Source organism: Poeciliopsis prolifica, unplaced genomic scaffold, assembly GCF_027474105.1.
Source record: "Poeciliopsis prolifica strain line A6 unplaced genomic scaffold, Auburn_PproV2 SCAFFOLD061, whole genome shotgun sequence".
In the NCBI taxonomy this organism is placed as follows: Eukaryota; Metazoa; Chordata; class Actinopteri; order Cyprinodontiformes; family Poeciliidae; genus Poeciliopsis; species Poeciliopsis prolifica.
This window is the reverse complement of record NW_026562436.1, coordinates 173,978-194,358: the sequence shown is the minus strand read 5'-3', so window position 1 is coordinate 194,358 and position 20,381 is coordinate 173,978. Positions and strand designations below refer to the sequence as shown.

The following is a 20,381-nucleotide window of genomic DNA, read 5'->3' as shown; positions in this document are numbered from 1 at the left end:
TCCTTGGCACAGCCAAGATACTCCCTCAAGCTCCCAGGCCTCTGGTAGAGGCTCAGAGGATAAGAACCACCCGTGGTGGGTGAGAAGGACATTTATATATATAATTTTATTTTTTAAATCTGATGCTCTTTGTATCATTTTCTTAAAATGTCTCATCTGTTGTAGTCTGGGTGAAGTAAAAAAAAAGAAGTAATTTTAAATCTGCAAGAGTAGAAATAATTTTGCACATAACTATACCACTAGAAACCTCTATGTATTCCATTAGGATTTATACAAAAGATTAATGCAAAATAGCCAACAGCTGAAAAGTGAAGAAAGCAGAAAATGAGAAATTGAATATTTTACAAAAAAAACCCCTAAAAAGTCTGATTTGGATTTCATCTAGCTCTTTCACTCTAATAGCCTTCAATAATAATAATAAAAACAAGACCAATGGACTCAGAAGTCAAGGCAAAAATAAAGTTGTCCAGACATTTACATATGTACATATACTTTGAAATGAATCGAGAATGGGAGAATTGGGCTGCAAACCAGCCAAGGTTCGCATTAATTAGAGGAGCAGCAAAGGAAGGTGTGGAGTTTATCAGGATGTAAGTTGTGCAGCTGTGTCTCACACTGAATGATGACACATCAGATCTTTTTCATTCTCACACACAGTGGGCAGCGCTGGCTGTCTAAATATGGACAATGACTGGTGCTGAACTATGTGGTTGGAGCGGGTGTATCTGTGGGAGGGGTGGAGGTGGGGGGTGTCCATCCGAAAGCTGCTCCAGAGTGTCTCAGTAGTCTACATCCTCACAGCGGGTCCTGTCCTCCTGTCTGTCTACATCCGGATAACCAAGTCCTCTTCTCTGCTCTGCTGAGAGCCAGGCAAGGCAACCATGGAGGCTATCAAGAAGAAAATGCAGATGCTGAAGCTGGATAAGGAGAACGCGATAGACCGGGCAGAACAAGCAGAGGTTGACAAGAAGGGAGCCGAGGACAAATGCAAACAGGTGGGGTTAAAAAGAAACTTTGTTTCACACCAAAAACAGCATCTTCACAGTCTATTGTGAACTCTCTGCTGAACATATCAGCATAAAAATATTAGTGAAGAAATATTGCAGGAAAATGCCTCCTCTATTGATCTACAAACAAAACTGTCATGAAAGCAAAGGACAGAAAGCTGCATGTGACAGATTTTAAAGGCTGTAGTTGTAAAAACAAAGATTGTTTTAGACTCTTGAAATCCAACAGTAAAACATTGAAGCAGCCAAAACTTTGATGTCCTTCTTAACACTGTACCAAAAGATCTTGGAAGCATCAAAATTCAATTTCTCTCAATAATAAGCAGTTTGTCAGAGACTCAAGCGATTCTCAAAATTTGGGGACTTTGATGTATTTTTTTTTCTGCCTGCACCGTTTGAAAGACCTTCAAACAGTGCAAGAGAACGAGATTAAGATTCTGGTCGCAACTTTTTTTATGCATTTGTTAAAACATAAATCTCAAAACATGAGATTAGAGCCCTCATCACGAGTTTTGATGTAGGCTATAATATTCTGGAGCCTCATCTTTGAGATAGAATTTTACTGACTGGAGGCGAACAAGCTGCACACCTCATCCTGTATCTTCATCCTTAGAATTCCATTTATAAAGTTAACTCTGTAACAAAGATGACAAATTTAAATAAACAGTCAACTGACAAATCATTATGCTAAAAAAGAGTTGGTCACTGGCTCTTCCAGGTTGGGTGTCATCAATTTCTATCTTCTAAATTCCAATATTACAAACTGGGGAAAAAACCCACAAAATGATTGTTTTTAAATTTGTTTCTTTATTAAAATATGAGATTTTAATTCTACATCCCCATTCAATAAGTTAGAGCATTATTAGAAAAGTGAATAATTCTAATCCTTTTAATTGATTAACTTCATATAGATAAGTAGTAACTTTAGGTAGGGTTTATTTATGTCAATTATGATGATTTTCTGTTAACAGCTAATAAAAATATGACATTTAAATATTTTTATTTAGCCAGATCAATAAAAAAAAAAAAACTATTTTCAAAAACACAAATGTAGGTTTAATGAAAAGTATGTGTAATATGTACGAAACAAAGAACCCAAAATTAATATTTCTGTTAACTTCTACCGGTTGAAATAAGAGAACTGCTCTGTTGTTTAGTTGAGCAGTGTTGTGCTGCTCTGTGGATGAAGCTGATTTCAGGAGCTTGTAACTGGGTTCTTGTTCTTTTGGACACAAACAGCAGTTCTTGATCTTATGTGAGGGTCAGAATACAGACTGTAAAATCAGGAACTGCTTTTAGACAAGGCTATCTTCATTAGGGTTTGTTACTGTGGATGAGTCTGCTGCCTTTCCATATACTGCCAACGTTCCTCAATAAGACACCAAGATACCGGATTTCGTCCTTGAGGGAAAGATGATTCCCCCCTTGAAGCAGCATAGAGAAAACAAATCCATGGCCAGACTTATTTATAATTCTTGAATGAATGCAGAAAAAATCATTATTTGCTTTTTTTCTTGAACAATTTATGAAAAAATTGAATTTTGTGCATAATACAGCTGCATGCTGTGCACAACAGATTCCCCCAAAACACTGAGATCAGATGAACTTGGAAATGGCATTTAATTTTCACACGTTAATAAGTTGAAAATATTGCCAATTTTAAGACCTCTTGGCTAGGTCATATTACCAATAGTTAAATTCCATTCCTCCAAGCATATCCTGTCAAACTCACTGCATTGGTTGGGAACAACCTTGTTTTTGATCAATGCTTATGAGTCAGTCTCCAGGTTCTGTCACCCAACCATCTAATACATCATCATAGATTAGCCTGCAGGTTCTATAGAATGAGTTGGTAGTTTATATGATGTGTTTGTTGGTATAAGATGTTTTGGGAATTTGTAAGATGACTTTTGTTTGGTAAAGGAAATGTTGGTAGTTTACATCATATGTTGGTAGCTGATGTGTGAACTTATGAGCTTGTGATGAGACAAATTAATATATACAAACATTGTTGAAATACCTGAAACACAAAGGCTCTTTGTCTTATTTATGTTCTCTTTTTATGTGGACATCAGAATCTTTTCAGGCCGATAGATAAACTGATCCTAACCTTCCTCTTGAGGCAGGACAGCTCCTAGCACCGTTTGCAAGCACTGACCAAAAAAGCTGAATGATGGACCAGGCTATTATGTTGTGTCAGTTTTTTTGAAAGGTACCATGATGGTTTTTTCACCATCAGTTTATGCATCCATTATTTCACTGTACTGATACTGATTGCTTAATATTTGATCTGCTCTGAGAAAACATGAATTCTCTCATTGTTTGATCTTGTTGGTTCTGATCACCAAACCCACCTCAGTGGGTCATATGCATGAGGACAGGCTGTGAACTGAACCACACTGACACTTTACAGAATAGACATGCACTGAAAAACCTTTTATCAAACTTTACATAAAACCCTGTTGTTTCTTAATTTAGAAAGAAAATAATTCAAAACTGCACAAGTTAACAGCAAACCTGACTGTCCAGTTTAGGAGCTTGGCTTTGTGCAGTAGAGCAATGTTTATAGCCCACAATTATAGAGTAGCGAGCAGCTTTATATCAGCCAGGGTCTTTTTTTTAATTCAGTTGTTTTCATTGACGTCAACGAGGTCTACAATTCTTTTCCATTATGACTGTAATCTTTGCAGTCATAATAACTGTTCAATGGATTTGCTTTTGATTTAGAAACACAGACCTGAGCAGGATTCTTCCCTATGGGCTGTTCTTCAGGTGCCTTTTAGAAACAGGAAGTTAAATAATAAACTTCTGACCTCTGACCTCAGTAGTTAATGATCTGTTCTGAGCCAATCAGTGTTCATCATCACATATGCTATTGCTATGCTTTCATTGGTCATTTTTTCAAATGCTGACATTATTAAACATTCAACATTGCTCAAGGTTTGTCTCTGAATGTCAAGACAAAATTGTCAAAAATAATTGTATGATAATTTATCAAGATTCAGATGTGCATGACATCACAAGCAGACTGGATTGTGCTTTCTCTGTAGTTTTCACGCCCTGGATCATCTGCCTGAAAGATGAACAGATTTTGTCAACTGCAGCTGGTGATAGTTGGGTCAGTCTATCCACTCAGAATCTCACTGATTTTAAGCACTTTTTTCAGTGCTTAAAAATCAGCAACATTTTAATCCATTCATTCTAAGCAACATTTTAATCCATTCATATTTCTATGCTGCTTCATCTGCAGCAGCAGCATCAGGTTGGTTAAAGAGATTATGCCACCGTCCAGAGGGCGGATTACGGCTGGGGCTGTTACTTAGTTGCATTTGACAAGATCATTTAACAGTTTATTTATAAGTGACATTACTTTAACTTCAGAGGTCATTGTACCCAGAGGAATCCAACTGGAAGTCAAAAGAGGTCCTGCACTTCTGCATTTCTTTGTTTAGGAGTATTGAAATCTGGAACGTCTATTTCTGTGTTCCCTCTGCAGACCTCCACCTTCTTTGAATTGTTGCTGTATGTCAGGGAGGCTGGACTTTATTTGGGAAGCAGAAACCTTAGATGGCTGAAGGCTGGGGGAGGATGCCACAGCTCAAATAGAAAGGACATTTGTTCTGGGACATTGTCACCAGGCCTTTAACTCTACTTTACCCCAGGCTTTTTATAGTTCTTTAAGCTGCAACTGTCTTTGAGATGAGTCGCTGGTCAACAAAAGGACAAATTAAATCTAGAGCAGATGGTAATATTCTAAACAAGATTTTAACATCAATCTTTGTGAAACGGATTATTTGAATTATAAAATAAAGAAGGTTCCGTTGTTATTTGTTGCTGTGCATTCAGATTTTAGCCTGTAGTTTGGTGAAAAGTGGCTAAAATGTTAACTTTCTCTCACTGTTTTCAATCAAGGTTAATAGTAATTGATGGTCACAGAAGTGTGATGCATGTTCTTTGAAGATGAATCAGGACCATTACTCCTTTTCCATTTTTTCCATATTAAATAGGAAAAAATATATAAATAAAAAATAATAAATAAATATTTATTGGTTATTTATTTAATTTATTTATTTATTTTATTTATTGATTATCAATGAACCCATTTCTCCATGTAACGTTCCAAATTAGCACATTCAACTATTTCGCTGTGTGAAGAAGTCACACATACAAGAAGCAGTGATAAACTTCTATTCTCGTATCACATAGCCTGCGTTTATATTCCTTTAGAATATAAAATAGAAACTATTTAGTTTCTATTCTATTCCCCATAATGTACTGGCAGAACAGACAGACTAAGCTTAACTCTGCCTCTGGGTTTTCCACAGACATCATAGTTCGTCCTACTGGTTCAGACGTGAATCATTAGGAAGGATCAGTGGTGGAGAAAGCACTTATCAAGCACTGATGATGTACTCTGCCAAAAAGTACCACAAAAACACTTTTGCTTGTTTAATTTTCTTCATGAGAAGATGCTCTGGGAAGGCAAAGCATCTTCAGTCAGAGGTTTCTTCAGATTCAGTGCAGTACAGATCGCTGCATGAGATCTTTCCAGCCAACAGTCATTCAATAACTCTTTGAAGAATTTAAGTTAATGAGTTACAACATTTAATTTCCCTTTGGAATTAATGAAATAATTTTATTTAGCAAAAGCCAGTACTTGCTTGTAAGAATACTAAAAAGAACTTGCTGAATTTAATCTCTACAATAGAATATCATTTAGTGTGCCTTTGTATATATTCTATATCTTTTTTAAATACATCAATTGTGCCTTTTTAATACACAAGGCTGCAAGAAAATTTATGTTTGATTTATGTTTTCGCTCTGTGACACAGTTCACACTCAGACTTTAGATTCTGTTCATCAGAATTTCAGGGATAACCTGCAGCAATAAATGGTATGATAAAAGAGGAATGATTATACATTTGGAAGTTTTAATTAAACACAAACAATGTGCTGTTTTAGCTGCACATTCAAGTAGAAGTTGTCTGACTAAAAATAGGGCAACCAGACACTCCTAACAAAGAACCGATGATTTAGCTAACATTTCGAGAAAGCACTCTCAAAAGATCAATTCAGGTTGATCACATGAAAAAACTTACTTTAATTACAGTAATAAACTACTCATACTTCATTACATTCCACCACTGGGAAGGAGTCATTTAGTTTACAGATTTGATGAAAAAGTTACACTAAATTCTGCATAATGTAGTTTTTTTGGCTGAGCCACTGGCTGATTTAGTCTGCCCATCTGTCACATGTTATGTCTCTATCAAACACAATTGTCTGTGCATCGTATTGACAGAACTCTGGACTCCTTGAAGCAAAACTAAATGTTGCCTCTGTGCAACACGTTCCAGTGTAAATCATGAGAATTACATTAACTGTAACTGAACACTGACAGGTAATTAAATGACCAATTAACTACTGATAGACACTGTAAGATACATTGTTGGTCAGAGTTTTAAACTGCCAGCTGTTCTTCCTAAAAGCCATAGGATGTCCTCTCATGAAAATGAGAAACACTGGGCAATAATGATAGAATACTACATCATGAATGTTTCAGTATATTGAAAAAAATTACTGGATATGTGCCATACAATGCATGTTATTGTTTACTGATTTATTTAGCTGTCTATCCCACTTTGTGCAGTTCCATAATACAATCCTACAGATCCATCATTAAGTGTTTTCTACTACAATAATAATATTGATATTTTATTTTAAAGGAAAAATTTCATTTGTCTAAACGCCACCTTACTAAGACATTATTAAATGTTAATACCTCCATAATAAAACTGTTGCATCATAGAAGCATCATACATTTTTGTAACATACAAATTTATAATAAAATAGAAACTTACATTTGAGCATCATACACGGTCTTTTTAAAGATAGTTTCAAAAGGTAAAAAAGCTTTCATTTATCTATTTAAGATACTGCAAATCAAATATGCATTTCAATAAATAGATCAAACTTCATCTTAAAAATGCATAAGAAAACTGAAATCAATTGAAAATCTGATCTTATTAATTTAAACATTGATTTTAAGTTTCTTCTGCTGGAAGATTTTAAATAAAATAGTTTTAGTAGAAAACCATACCTGAAAATGCAATCTTCTAAACCCTTTGATCATGCTGGCAGCTGTCTGTGTCTGTGTGTCTGTTCTGCAGCTGGAGGAGGAGCTGCTGGGCCTGCAGAAGAAACTCAAAGGAGTAGAAGATGAGCTGGACAAATACTCTGAGTCTCTGAAGGATGCCCAGGAGAAGCTGGAGCAAGCAGAGAAAAAGGCTGCGGATGTGAGTGCCAGTACAGTACAGTGGATTGCAGACAAGTAGTAAAGTGTTACTGAATGTTTAGTGCACATTCTTAAATTAGTCTTTTGTTAAAAAGCAGGACTCTGGTTACAGACACAGCTCTGCATGATTTACATATTTTGACTATTTCCTGTTTACCTCCACAGAACTTCTCATAATATCTGAAGTGTAACGATTAGTTCCTGTAAAACTGTAGATTCCTCCTGCTGTGGACAGCAGCTGCACAGATGGCATCAGAACAAACAATACTGTCAACATTCCAAGGTCACCATCATAACCTTGTTGAATAAGACAGACACATACAGGAGGACACTGATAGTCTAGATAGTGCCAGTTGCAACAACATCTGTGCGATTTTCCTTTGGAATGAATAACCCTTTATCAGTTTGATTTGAATTGCAATAAAATACTGGAATTATACTGTTTGCAGAAAAATATGGACGTTTTAAGAGGTTTGGTTATCTGTAAATTAGAGGCAAAAATTACAAGTGTGACTCATATAATGACAAATTTCCCAACCTAATCAAAAATATAGTTCATGTGACTTAAACTTAAAAATTAGTCTTTTGAAATTTGTATTAACATTATTTTGAAATTACAACGGAGGAAGTTTCCGGAGCGGTTGCCATGGAAACGCCGTGACGCCATTGAGAAACTTGGGACTGAATTTTCACAGAATGGCGACCTTAACATCCATAGACGCTGTTAGGAGGAAAATCCAGAACCTGCAACAGGCGGCTTACGAAGCGGAGGACCGGGCCGAACTCTTCCAGACGGAGGCGGACATGGAGAGGCAGGCCAGAGAGAGGGTAACCATCGGGCTGGACCGGGCCGGACTGTCCGGCCTCCAGGGGGCGCTGCTCGGCCACTCGCTCATTTATTCGCCATTAGGTTTGAGGGCCAAGATCATATTCGACCTGATCATTAATAATTTTAATTCAAATGGTCTAACCAATCTAATTTTGTCATTGCGAATTTAGTTCATGATCTGCTACCAGTATGAGACAATAATATTTAGTTTACAATAACATTCTGAAAAGACAATTTATTAGTAATTCAGTTGAACTTAACAAAGTCAACGTGAAAGAGCCCAAGGTCTTTAACATAAGTAAAGAGGCATCTCCTTTGTTCAGACATTTGAGTTCCCAAAGGTGAGCTGCTCAGAATGTTTCTCAGCAATAAGGAGGAAAAGGTTAGAAACTGATTCTTGGAGGATATTGCTTTTGTTGGAGATCAGGGTCTATTTGTTATTAAGGATCACTGTTCTTTACTGAGGCTTACACCCAGAGTGTTTCTGTTCCTGCAGGCGGAGGCAGAGGTGGCGTCTCTGAATAGACGCATCCAGCTGGTGGAAGAGGAGTTGGACCGAGCTCAGGAGAGGCTAGCTACTGCTCTACAAAAGCTGGAGGAGGCAGAGAAAGCTGCAGATGAAAGCGAGAGGTGGAGCTTCCTATTGATTTCCTTTTATCACTATTTTTTACTTTTGCTTTTTTAACTTATTTATCTGGAACCAGGCAATACAAAATATTTAGTCAGGTTCAATAGTTTAAAAATGAAAGTACATTGCATCACTTGTTCATCTACAAATAAAATCAGAAACAAAACACCAAGTAAGAAAAGTGTGTCTACAGCTGGTTGTCTGACAGAATGTGAAATGTTTAGTTTTTTTTCTCATTAGAGAGATTTATGCCAAGCTGGAAAATGCTGCACCATATCCTACCCGACCACCGTTTTGTTTGTCCTTCTCTTCAGAGGAATGAAGGTGATAGAGAACAGAGCAACAAAAGATGAAGAGAAAATGGAAATCCAGGAGATGCAGCTGAAGGAGGCCAAACACATTGCTGAGGAGGCGGACCGTAAATATGAAGAGGTGGGACTAATTCTGCATATTCTTTCTGTTGAGAGTTTAACAAAGGATTTCATTTTAAGATGGAATTACAATTTTCCATCACTTAGAAATACTAATACCTCAAAGGCCTAGCACCGCAGTAAGTCCACCTCTGAATGGTTCAAAACACAAAAATGAACCGACAACCCACTGATTACAAGATGAACTTCAACCACCGGCCAATTAAAGAGCATAGTACCATAGTAACATAATACCTCCAACTTCAATTCTTCTGGCATCAGTTGGCATGTGAATCAGACAATTTCTGTGCTTCAGATTACAGTCAATGAGTCATCCAGCAAGTGTTAAAAGTGTCTTTTAAAGAGTTAAATGTGATGTCATCTGTCTTGATGTAGAATGGGATAAAGATTCAAATTACAGCAGCAAATCTCTAACAGAATGGCTTAAACTTTAGAATTAAAAGAGGACAGTTTTCCCTTTTACCCTGTTTTTAAAATTTAGTAAATAGAATATAACTTCTTATTTACTTTGATCAGGATGAGGTTACAGTAAACAACTGGTTCTAAAGGTCAGAGTTGAGATATACTCAATGACACGAGCAGGTTTTGTGTGGAATGACATCAGGGCCTGAATATATTTGCAGGTTGCACGTAAACTGGTGATTCTGGAGGGAGATCTGGAACGCTCAGAGGAGCGCGCTGAGGTGGCTGAGGCGTAAGTATCATCATGACCTGCAAACCAATTGGATCTGATTATGGTAGCCACACACATAATAAATAAATAAAAATTTAACGGTAGCAACTGTTTCTATAAATGGCAGGTTGATTCGGTGATTTGATTGTGTATTTGTAGCAATTTTTTGCATTCCTGCACTTGAACAACATGCAAAAATGCACCAGTCTCACATGTTTTGTTGTGTTTTTGTGAAATGTGTCACTGCATGAAAGCATGAATGCATTCTTGTTTCCTGTCTGACGCCTCGCCCCATCATGGACTAAACCCCTAGGCGAGTCAGGGAGCTTGAACAGGAGCTCAGGCTCATGGACCAGAATTTGAAGTTGATGATGTGCGGTGAGGAAGAGGTATTTGATGCAGCCTGCACTAGCCTTCTGCTTGTCACTCTGTTTAATTTGCATGTTTTCTCTTCCTCTCCATCCTTTCCTTACTACTTCATAATTTTGTCTGGTATTAATATATATATATATTTTAATTCTGTATGAAAAGTTCTCATCAAACAATATTTTTGACAAAATGAAGATTTAGTTTTAATAACAAATGGTTACCATTTGAGACACCAGCTCATTAATCTATTTTTGTTTTTCCTCTTACGGCTATATTTAATTTAAGATGGTTTTATTAAAACATTTAATTACAAATATGGACATATTTTGTTCAATATCTGACAAAGACATTTTCAGATCAGTTTTACTCAGTTTATTTACATAGAGCCAAAATCAATTCATATCTACTGCAGGATTTTAAGGAGTACATATTACTTTTTTGCTGAGGCTCTTTAGGTCTCCTGGGATGGCCGAAAGTCCTAGAGGTATGAGGTTGGGTTGAGACTCCTGATCTAAGAAAAGTCTAGAATATTTTCTATAAATGTTACTTTCAAAATAAGACATTTATTTCTACCTACATGTTCTCAGCCATGATCGAGGACATGGGCAAACCAGAAAAGGTTTTAAAATAAGGCAGCTTAACAAGTTATAATTTAAATAACACATAACTTGCGTTGAGAGCCACTGCAATAAATTAATGTTTATGAGGAATTTTATTAAGTGGTGTTACTCAACAAAACTTATTTTTATTTAGAGCATGAACTTTTTGAAACGTGTAGCAGAGATTGTTTTTTGTATGTTATACTTTGCCCAATGGTCACCAAAAATGTTTATTAGATTTATTTTGAATATTTATGTAACATTTTTCTCCAGACTCCTTGATAGTTTACTGAATCTATGGTTCCTTTGCATATTGCTGGACCTTAAACATTATATCCATTGTTTCCAAAGACAATATCATTTAATTCTTCTTAATGTAACAGACAAATGTATCTAATATTTTATTTTATTGTGACATATATCAAAATTTTGACATGTAAAAATGTTTTTGGTCCATCAAATTGCTTCTGGTTTGAGCTTCTCACCTGTTTCTGCCTTTCAAATCACTGCCTTTTCTTCTGGTGCTTTTCTTCTTTCCTATGTTGTTCAGTAAATCAGCTGACCTTGAGGAAGAATTGAAAAATGTCACCAACAACTTGAAGTCCCTGGAAGCCCAGGCTGAGAAGGTACAGTGAGAGGAGGACTTCGGTGCTGACATGATTGGTCAATAAAAAACATGCAAAACACCAAAGAGCAACGTCTGCATTGCTGGTTGAGTTAAAATGGTAACAACATCACCAGAGAAAAATGGTGAGGTTGGTCTATGTTAGGTTGGTGATAGAAATGTGGTGAAATGCTGACAAAAATCAACATATGAGGGAGAAATAATTCCTGGTCACATTTATGTTAATATACTTATACATATATGAAGTTATTAAGTATAATGAAAAGACTTAAATAGTATGCCTGTAACATTTCCCAGCTTAATGTCTCAACATCTTATTTTCTTCAATTTTCTAGGTATTCAAGTCATTAGAGATCTAGATGAAGGATTTGCCACATTGAAAGCCTTCTTTCTGTTTCTCTGTTGATGTTCAAGTTTAGGCCGGAAATGTCACTCCACAAAACTTTTTTGTTTAACTTCTTGTTTTGGATTTCAGTACTCACAAAAAGAGGACAAGTATGAAGAAGAGATTAAAGTGCTTACAGAGAAGCTGAAGGAGGTGAGAATATTTATCCTTCTATTGCTCTCTCTTTGTTGGTTGAGTTTAAATACTCCGAAAATAGTTTTCAAACATGTCCCCTAAGCCACATATGCCCAAATATAAATGTGTGTATATTTCTGCAGGACTCTCAGATGATTTATTTCTAGCTGTCTAAACGAAGAAATTGAAATTAAGTGAAAATAAGACAAAGATGATGGTAAAATGCATTTTATGGAGCTAGTCAACTCGTCGCAATTACGTTCATTCATTTTCTAATCACCCTTATCCCGAGGGAGGATGGGGGGAGGAGTAGGGGGGGAGGGGAAAGAAACTAAAAACTTATTTACAAAGTAAATGGAAAGTGATGTTTTTGTATATACATAAATGATATTGTATGATCAACCTGATATTTTTACACCAGTCAAGAACTTGTAGGATTTATCATTGTCTTCCTACAAGAAGACAATAATAAAGTCGCAATTATGTCCATCCATCCATCCATCCATTTTCTAATCACCCTTATCCCTAGGGGGATAAGGGAATGTAGCTGGAGCCATCTCCAGCTGCATTCCAGGCAAGAGGTGGGGTCCAGGTACACCCTGAACAGGTCGCCAGGGAGAATTTGGAAAGACCAATTAACCTAACAGTCAATTATGTGCCCAAAAAAATATTTTTGGAAGAAGATGAAAGAATGAACTAGGAGGTGTAAATTTGTTACGGCTCGACTCTGATGACCGCAACATAACAAGAAGCATTTTAAGTCCTTCAGAGGCATTTATTATTAAAGTGATTGTTTAGGGATAGTGTGCGGCAGCCCAAGAACTGTTACACGAGCGTGTGCCCCCTTTGGCCTGGACCTCCATCTGGTGCAGATCTCCCTCAGTCATGAACTGGTTGGCCCCCACAGATCTCAGCTTATGCTCCCAGGTTTGATCAAGCGACGCCTCCACATGTGGGCCATCTGAACCACAAAACTGCCTCCCACACCTTGACAAGCAACTGACGCTCCCCATGCCGGCTGGTTCTGGCCCCGGCTCCGTCTCTGATCCTAGCCTCTGGCTTTCATCTGCTTCTGGGCCTGGATCTCGACTGCTATGAACGGCATCAACGTTCCTCGATTATGGGAGGCGCTTATGGTCATTTGTCCACTTGGATCACATATCCAAGTGGACAAGTGACCATAAGCGCCTCCCATAATCGAAGACCTTAACTGAAACATAATTGACCGGCCACATTGCAACACAGCAATTTTCCAAAAATATACTTGAGGTCAGTGTAATAATTTGATTCTTATCAGTGCAGCTATCCAATGTGAGTATATTGGATAGCTCATTAGCACCTATTTCAGATATTCAGCTCATTGAATTCAATAGCTGTTATTAGCAATGTAAAGAGAAAAAAATTCAAAATCAGACCCAAATTTGTGCAATTTGTTGCACCACCTCTTCTCTGCTGCAGGTTAGTAAGTGCGGGATAATGCATCTGCTCCTAGTTTTTATAATTCTGCATAATAAATTTAGTACAAGAGTCTTTTTTTGTTCATATTTACCCTGAATAAAGCTAATAAAGCATGTAAGTTTTCAGTTTTATTGCTATGATGTCATTGCAACTAGTTGACATCAACTAGACTTTTATCACATTGTAGTTGACTTTAAAAAATAGTAAATTGTGCAACCCATAGTTAGAATAAAACTGTGAAGGGAAAAACTGAAAATAGTCCAAGGTACCAATTATGGGTTCTTTACTGACACATATCATCATAAGAAACTGATTTAGTATTATCTGTTCAGTACAGAGGACATAACAGGGGCTCTGGCTCCTGTTGGCCCCTGTTTAGAATTGCTCATGTTCCGCTTTTAATTCGTTTCACATTTAATTTTCTTTTAATTAAAACTTCATTTAATATTAATTCATTTCAATTCAATAATTAATTATTAGATAGACAGTGAAGACAACTGGCTCACAGACAGGGAGTCAGATTCCATAACTGAGTGTGTTGTAAGGCAAAGAGAACCAGTGCTTTGCATGATGAGAAAGTAAAGAAGTTGTAGCTATATATTTTATAACGGTCTTCTACAGAGAGGGTTATTATCATGTCAGCAAAACATTCAGTCCACGTTTAGAATGATTAGGTTTCAGGTTGGAAAGAAACATGCATAAGAAAAAACTGGAAATGGAGTTTCCGAAGTTAAATTTCAATCTTCAGAGATCACCTAAATTTACTGTGATCAGCACATTTTTGTGTGCGTGATTATTTCACACATCAGATGGTAAGACTGACAATAGAAGTCCTTTGGGCTTCTATTACCATTCAACCAGAAAGATAAAATGTTTGGAAACTGTTTCCACCAACACACACAATCTAATGAGATTGTGCATCAAGTTCCATTGGTGTGTTACCAATTCAGAAATAGTTTTTCTTAGTTCTGCAGAAGATGGTGTTGCTTTCATCTCTATGAAAATGAGTGTGTGACTTTGACTAATATGTGACGTTATTGTGACTGACACATTACATGTCATTTTCATATGCCAGGTGGTTTAGTTCTAGTGCTTTTGCTCAGTTTGCTGTTACTGTGGGTAATTAACTGTTTGTGTTCCAGGCTGAAACCCGGGCAGAGTTTGCAGAAAGGTCTGTGGCTAAGCTGGAGAAAACCATTGATGATCTAGAAGGTATGTAATAACAGGTCTGCTTTCAGTCAGTGTGTCCATAAGACCTTCTAGTCATCCAGTCCTCCCAGTTACCCTTGTTTTTGCAGGCAGCTCTTGCAGCTATAACTCTCAATCTGTTAGATGATTGGTTTTAAGCTATAGAAATACTTAGCTCCCCTTTTAGTTGACAGTCGGTGTGTGTGTGATTTTGTTTTTGTAAGGATCATTTTCCCAACAAATACTACTTCTGATAGGACCCAAACCCTGAGCCCCAGGCTTTGGGATGTTTTTTGGTTATAATTTATGTTTATACAAAAACATAAATTATAACCAATGAGCAATGTGCAATGAGTGTTTGTTTGGATGAGGGTTAGGCACATTCTAGGCATATTTTGCACCTGATAAAATATGCATTATTATTGTCTTTGCAGAATTTTCTAATATTGTGCAGGACTGTGACAATATGTGTTTCATTGATCAGTTTCTAAAGCAGCTGCCAGCTAAGGTTAACATCAGCCCGTTGCGTGTCATAAACGTGTCTCATTTAAGTCTTTTGAATTTAGCATTTGTTTGATTTCAACTTCATCTAAAAGGTGTGCCAGATATTATCCTTATCCTTCTTGTGAATGATTTATTTTGATGTGGCTAAGTTGGTTATTTTTTAAACCTTTATTCTTTTCTCTTTTCCGTTCTTTCATTTCAACGTGTTCCCATTTTTCCCTGTGTTGTCCTCCTCTCCATGTCCTCTTCAGACGAAGTGTATGCTCAGAAGCTGAAGGGCAAGGCTCTCAGTGAGGAGCTGGACCTGGCCCTCAACGACATGACTACACTGTAGGAGCTTCCTCCCTTCCTCTTCTCCTCTTTTGCCTCTCCATTTTCCCCTGTTGCTTTGCTGGTCTCTTCTTGTTCTGCAGAATTGTTATTGGCTGGAAGATTTCTAAACACAATGCAGTAAATTCAGGCTTTATTCCTCTTTCTACTCTTTTTTTCCTTTTAACTTACAGCCTCTTTCACTACTACCTGTCCTGAGGTCTGGAGTTAATGTCATTCATATTTATTTAAATCTTCTTCCCCCTCCTTTCTGTAATAAAACTTTTTATTCTTCTCAAATTCTTTATTTTCTCAATTTTCCCTTCTTTTTGTTTGACTTGACATTCTAACATTAACTTTGCAGTACAGAGAATAACGTCCAATTAGTGTGAGATGGCCACAACTCAGATACTGGTTTTCTTGATACTAAATTTCTCATCATTGTTTTTGTCTGACCATGGGAAAAACGTGTGAGAAATGTTGATAAGGTGAAGAGCCCCATGTATAAAACCCAGATGGTTTTATACATGGGGCTCTTTAGTCTTGTTTGGTTAGGTCTGAATTTCATATTTGGTGGTAATAACAGCACTAAAGTTAGCATCTGTATGAAAACTACTCAGAACTTGAATAAGGAGCTATTTGTGGTTTTTAATTAATCAGAATTAACTTTGATTTAGTGAATCAAAACCTAAAGTTATTTGATCAAACCTAGATTACAGTACTGTACACACTCTGATCCAATTCTTTTAAAGCTGAAACTCTTGCTAACTAGATGCTAACTTGAGCAAATAATATCCCATCAAACAAAGATTTATATATGAAAAATGTAAAATTTGGCTGCATTGTGGCACATCTGATACACTGTAAAACATTTAAGCAGCATTTAATTGTATCTACTATCTTCTACTCTTCAAGTCAAATAATTTTAGCAAGTTTTAGATTTCGAACCCAAATGTGAAAAATAAACTTTCACAAGTTGTGTTAACTTTTTATTATTTTTGTCAAACCTCTGAGAGTTGAATAAACTAAAGTTTTTAGCTTAGCAGTTAAAAACTGAAAGAAGAAAAAGACAAGAGTGGGAACTATTTCCCAGAGAGTTTAGCAGCATGTTTTTGTTTCCTGAGATGGAAGTGTGTTACATTGATTTGACTCTTGTGTGATTAAGGCAAATGCTTATTTAATGCATCTGACAGTTTGCAAAGCTTGAGGACAATGTCCTGTTTACGGGTCACGGGTGACTATGTTCAAGATTTCAAACTATTGAATTCAGGGTAAATCATGTGAAACTGAACTTTAGGTAACAATCGAACCATAAGGATGTTCAAAAATATTTCAAGAAAAGTTAAACATTCTGATTCAGATTTATTTGTACAAAAGAGTAAAAGACAAAGTATCAAAGATTAAAAAATAAAAATAAAGCATACCAAAAGGACAAGAAATACATAACGGAAAAAGCACAACAGTGTATTTCATCAATGACTGACAGTTGCCACAAACACCAGATCCTCCTGTTTTGTCCTGCATTAAAAATAGATATTGCTGTAGGAACAAAAGAGAACTTGTACCTGTTGCTTTTTATACTTGGAAGTCTGAGTCTGACACCATAAGGCAGAAACTGGAACTCAGCATGTCAAGGATGAGAAGTATCAGCCTTATTATGGCTTTAGTTTTCTAATGATTTGTTTATTGAAACAGTTCTGTAAGTGAGCATTGAGCATTAAGATCTTAATACTGATATGAATTACTCTGCTAAGGGCATTTCTTGGCCTAATACTAAAATTTCCAAACCAACAGAGGAGAGAAAAAGTCAACACTGATTCAATATATGATCTATAAAATAGGATCTATAAAATAAGATCATCATCTATAAAAGGGTTCATGAGAGTTTGAAACCCAAAGAGTCAAGTCATAGCCTTAAACACAGTCATTCGCTCTATGTCCTTCAGTGTATCAGGATCTGAACAATCATAAATAAACATATATATGACTAAAGTCACAATTCGGTAACTCTTTTTTTTTTCAGAAAACCAGTGAATATTATTTAAGAAAGTAAAAAAATAAATAAGTAAAACATAAAGTCGCCACCTGACTTTAAATAAGCAATATGTGTGAGCATCCTATTGGATAATTACTGCATGGAAGATTATGTTTCAGATGACAGCATTGCATCCAACTGGTGCAATTAGTTGCTTCTCATTTCTTAACCCTTATAAGATCTTAACATTCTGTTTACTTCCCTTGCTCTATGTGAAGGGAAAAAATGACCAGCCCTTCCAGAAGCCCCAAAATATAGCAGCTTACTTTAATTTGAAGTCCAAAATCTATTTAGCATGACAAAACAATCTATTTATCAGTTCAACTCAATTCAATTTAAAAATACCAGAATATGAAGACATGCCTGAGTGTGGCAGTTAAGACAGTTCCAACACAAGTTATGTGTATCCAATTCAATTTACTATGTTTATCCAAATCAATATATTAAGTTTTTTTAAAAACTGAATTCATTAAATGTGTTTAAAATAATTAGCTTAAACCAGTCTTGTGGGTGTGTAGGTGTGTATGTATAAGAGTGAATCTGTGTGTGACCTTTGAACTTTTTTCTGGTGTTTTTTTTTCTGGGTAATCACTTTGGGTGATCACTTTGGGTGATTACCCAAAGTAAGTACTGCTACTTTGGGTAACAAAATATTACCATAATACTTTGACCCAAGACAATCTTGGTACCCTAGAGGTACTCAGCAGACAAGACAGAAAGTATCACTTTTTCTACAGATGGGGTCAATTTAGGAAAAGTCATACAATCTTAAGTTGGAAAAACATAGTTTAAGGTTTTTTTGAATACAGCTTTTGATCCACCAGACAAGGGTTAAAGGAATCCATTAGTTGTACCAATACTTTGAGAAATATTCATTCTAATTTTAAAATAATGCAGTAGGTTGTTTAATTTTTATACATTTTAATAAAATATTGTCACACTGATGTCATGTTGATCACATTGCAATGCGTTCTTGGTAAATGACTCCTACTTGGTCTGACTGCGCTAGCTCCATCCAGCCAAAGCAGCAATGAGTAATATCTTTAAGCTTTTTCAAATTGAACTGGATGATTTCTTCCTCCAGCAGAAATCAAAAGAGGTAATGAAGATGAGGCGGACTAAATGGAGGAAGAGGACAGAGTTGGTAGTAGAAGCTGGTGTTTGTGCTTCAGCTTCATAAATCAAACACTGAATGAAATGTCCCTCTGATGTGTCATTAACTACAGAAAAGTAGTTCTGTAGCCCTGTGCCTGGTCCAGTCGGTGGTGTTTAGGGTCCGGTCTTCTTCCAAAGTCTGTCGGTGATTTCACATTCAGTATAGGAGTAGCATTAGCTCTGTCAAGATAAGAAGAGAGGCAGGTGAAGTGATTACCCATTACACCTATTGCCTACTGTACAAGCCTGGCATATTTCAAGATGACAACGGGCTAGAATTGTGAAAGTGGTTCAGGGAGCCACTTTCACACAAGGATTGGCCACTGCAGAGTCAAGACCTTAACCCAATTGAGAATCTTTGGGAGTTGCTGGAGAAAGTTTTGTACAGCAGTCAGACTCCACCATCAGCAATGCAAGATCTGGGTGAAAAATTAATACAATACATATCATTAACTTGGACTTGGAAATAAGTCAGTGAATGCCTGCCTTAATCAAGGTTACAGACAGTCCAACCTATTTTTGGCCTATTTTTTTGGCCAGGCAGAGGCACAGTCATTGAATGTCAGTCTGACCTGTACTGTGCATATAATCACCAGATTTTTAAAACAAATTAATAAATGAGACATTACAACTTATATTTTAGTGACTTGTGCTTTTAAAAGCAAAAGAATCTGACTTTTATACTAGACACATATGTTGGTGCAGTATTCTCCAAAAATGAGCCTTTCTCAAGGGATCACATACTAAAGCTGCTCTACACTCTCACAGCCAGCCTTCTTACCAGCTTGTTATTACCCACTAAGGTTTGGTTTTATATTGTGACAAAATGTAAAAAGGGTTTATTCCCTTTTTTTGTTCACTTTTCTATAACTAAAGAGCTCCTTGTAAACCTTCCTACTTAAATCCAGTCCCAATCTATTTGATGGTATAAATAAAACCAGTTTATAGACATCTCTGGAATCAAACATAAAACTCTTCAAGTCCTCTCAATACTTTACAGATTCCATCCGTACCATAAATATATAAATGTGTATTAATTTGCATTGGTATGGATGACCTTTTTGTCAACATGTCATTAGAAGGTGTTACATTTAGCTTTTATCCGTAATTGAAAATATGAAATACAGAACAAGCTGGATTTTTTTAACTTCAGAGAAGCTGGCCCAGGCTAAAGAAGAGAACCTGGACATGCACCAGGTGTTGGATCAAACCCTGCTGGAGCTCAACAATCTATAGAAGCTCCCGCTGATGGATGAAGGAACACCTGAAGGACCGGAGCACAGCAATTCTTCTTCTGCACCCGCAGGAACCATCATTTGCACTGTCAACTAAGAATCATTTTATGTGGCCCTTGTTATGAGCTCAAACTGTCTTCTAGTATAAATACAAAATAGTTTTAAGTCATCAGGAAGCTTTTGTTTAAAATTATATAATGGTGAATAAATTCTCAAATGCAATAAAATAACATTCAAAGGTACAATTTTTAAAACAAATGTTTCAGCTCTGTATCTCTCATTTAAAATCAGATGTTTCTTTTGCAGTTATATTCATATATTTAGATGTTGATATTTGCATTAAAATAATAAAGAAATAAAACAGCACTGGTCTCAATAGACCAGTGCAGTTTTGTCATATTTGGGTAAATTAATCACAAAAGGAGAACATGTATCCAATACTTGACTATGATGATTAATATCTGTGATGACCAAACACCACTCATAAGCAACATATATTTATAAATATCATTAAAGGATAT

The 20,381-nt window shown here is 36.4% G+C and overlaps 1 protein-coding gene across 2 annotated transcripts; it reads left to right on the top strand.

Moving 5' to 3' along the window:
• The first annotated feature begins 744 nt into the window (after positions 1-744).
• On the top strand, positions 745-15,735 carry tpm2 (tropomyosin 2 (beta)). 2 transcript variants are annotated; one of them, XM_055060798.1, is made up of 9 exons: positions 745-995; positions 7,178-7,303; positions 8,628-8,761; positions 9,074-9,191; positions 9,814-9,884; positions 11,382-11,457; positions 11,932-11,994; positions 14,577-14,646; positions 15,378-15,735. In XM_055060798.1, the coding sequence occupies exons 1-9, from the start codon at positions 882-884 to the stop codon at positions 15,458-15,460; spliced, it is 855 nt and encodes a 284-aa protein (XP_054916773.1). In that variant the 5' UTR covers positions 745-881; the 3' UTR covers positions 15,461-15,735. The 2 variants fall into 2 exon arrangements, with proteins under 2 accessions (XP_054916773.1, XP_054916774.1); XM_055060799.1 differs by lacking the exons at positions 745-995; positions 7,178-7,303 and adding an exon at positions 7,984-8,130.
• The last annotated feature ends 4,646 nt before the right edge of the window (positions 15,736-20,381 follow it).

What these genes read in the sequence shown, in the direction of transcription:
- tpm2 (XM_055060798.1), top strand. Translation starts at nt 882, where the DNA reads ATGGAGGCTATCAAGAAGAAAATGCAGATGCTGAAGCTGGATAAGGAG. An exon ending in CGGACCGTAAATATGAAGAG is followed by an intron (nt 9,192 to 9,813) that starts GTGGGACTAATT and finishes ATATATTTGCAG; the next exon opens with GTTGCACGTAAACTGGTGAT. An exon ending in TTACAGAGAAGCTGAAGGAG is followed by an intron (nt 11,995 to 14,576) that starts GTGAGAATATTT and finishes TTTGTGTTCCAG; the next exon opens with GCTGAAACCCGGGCAGAGTT.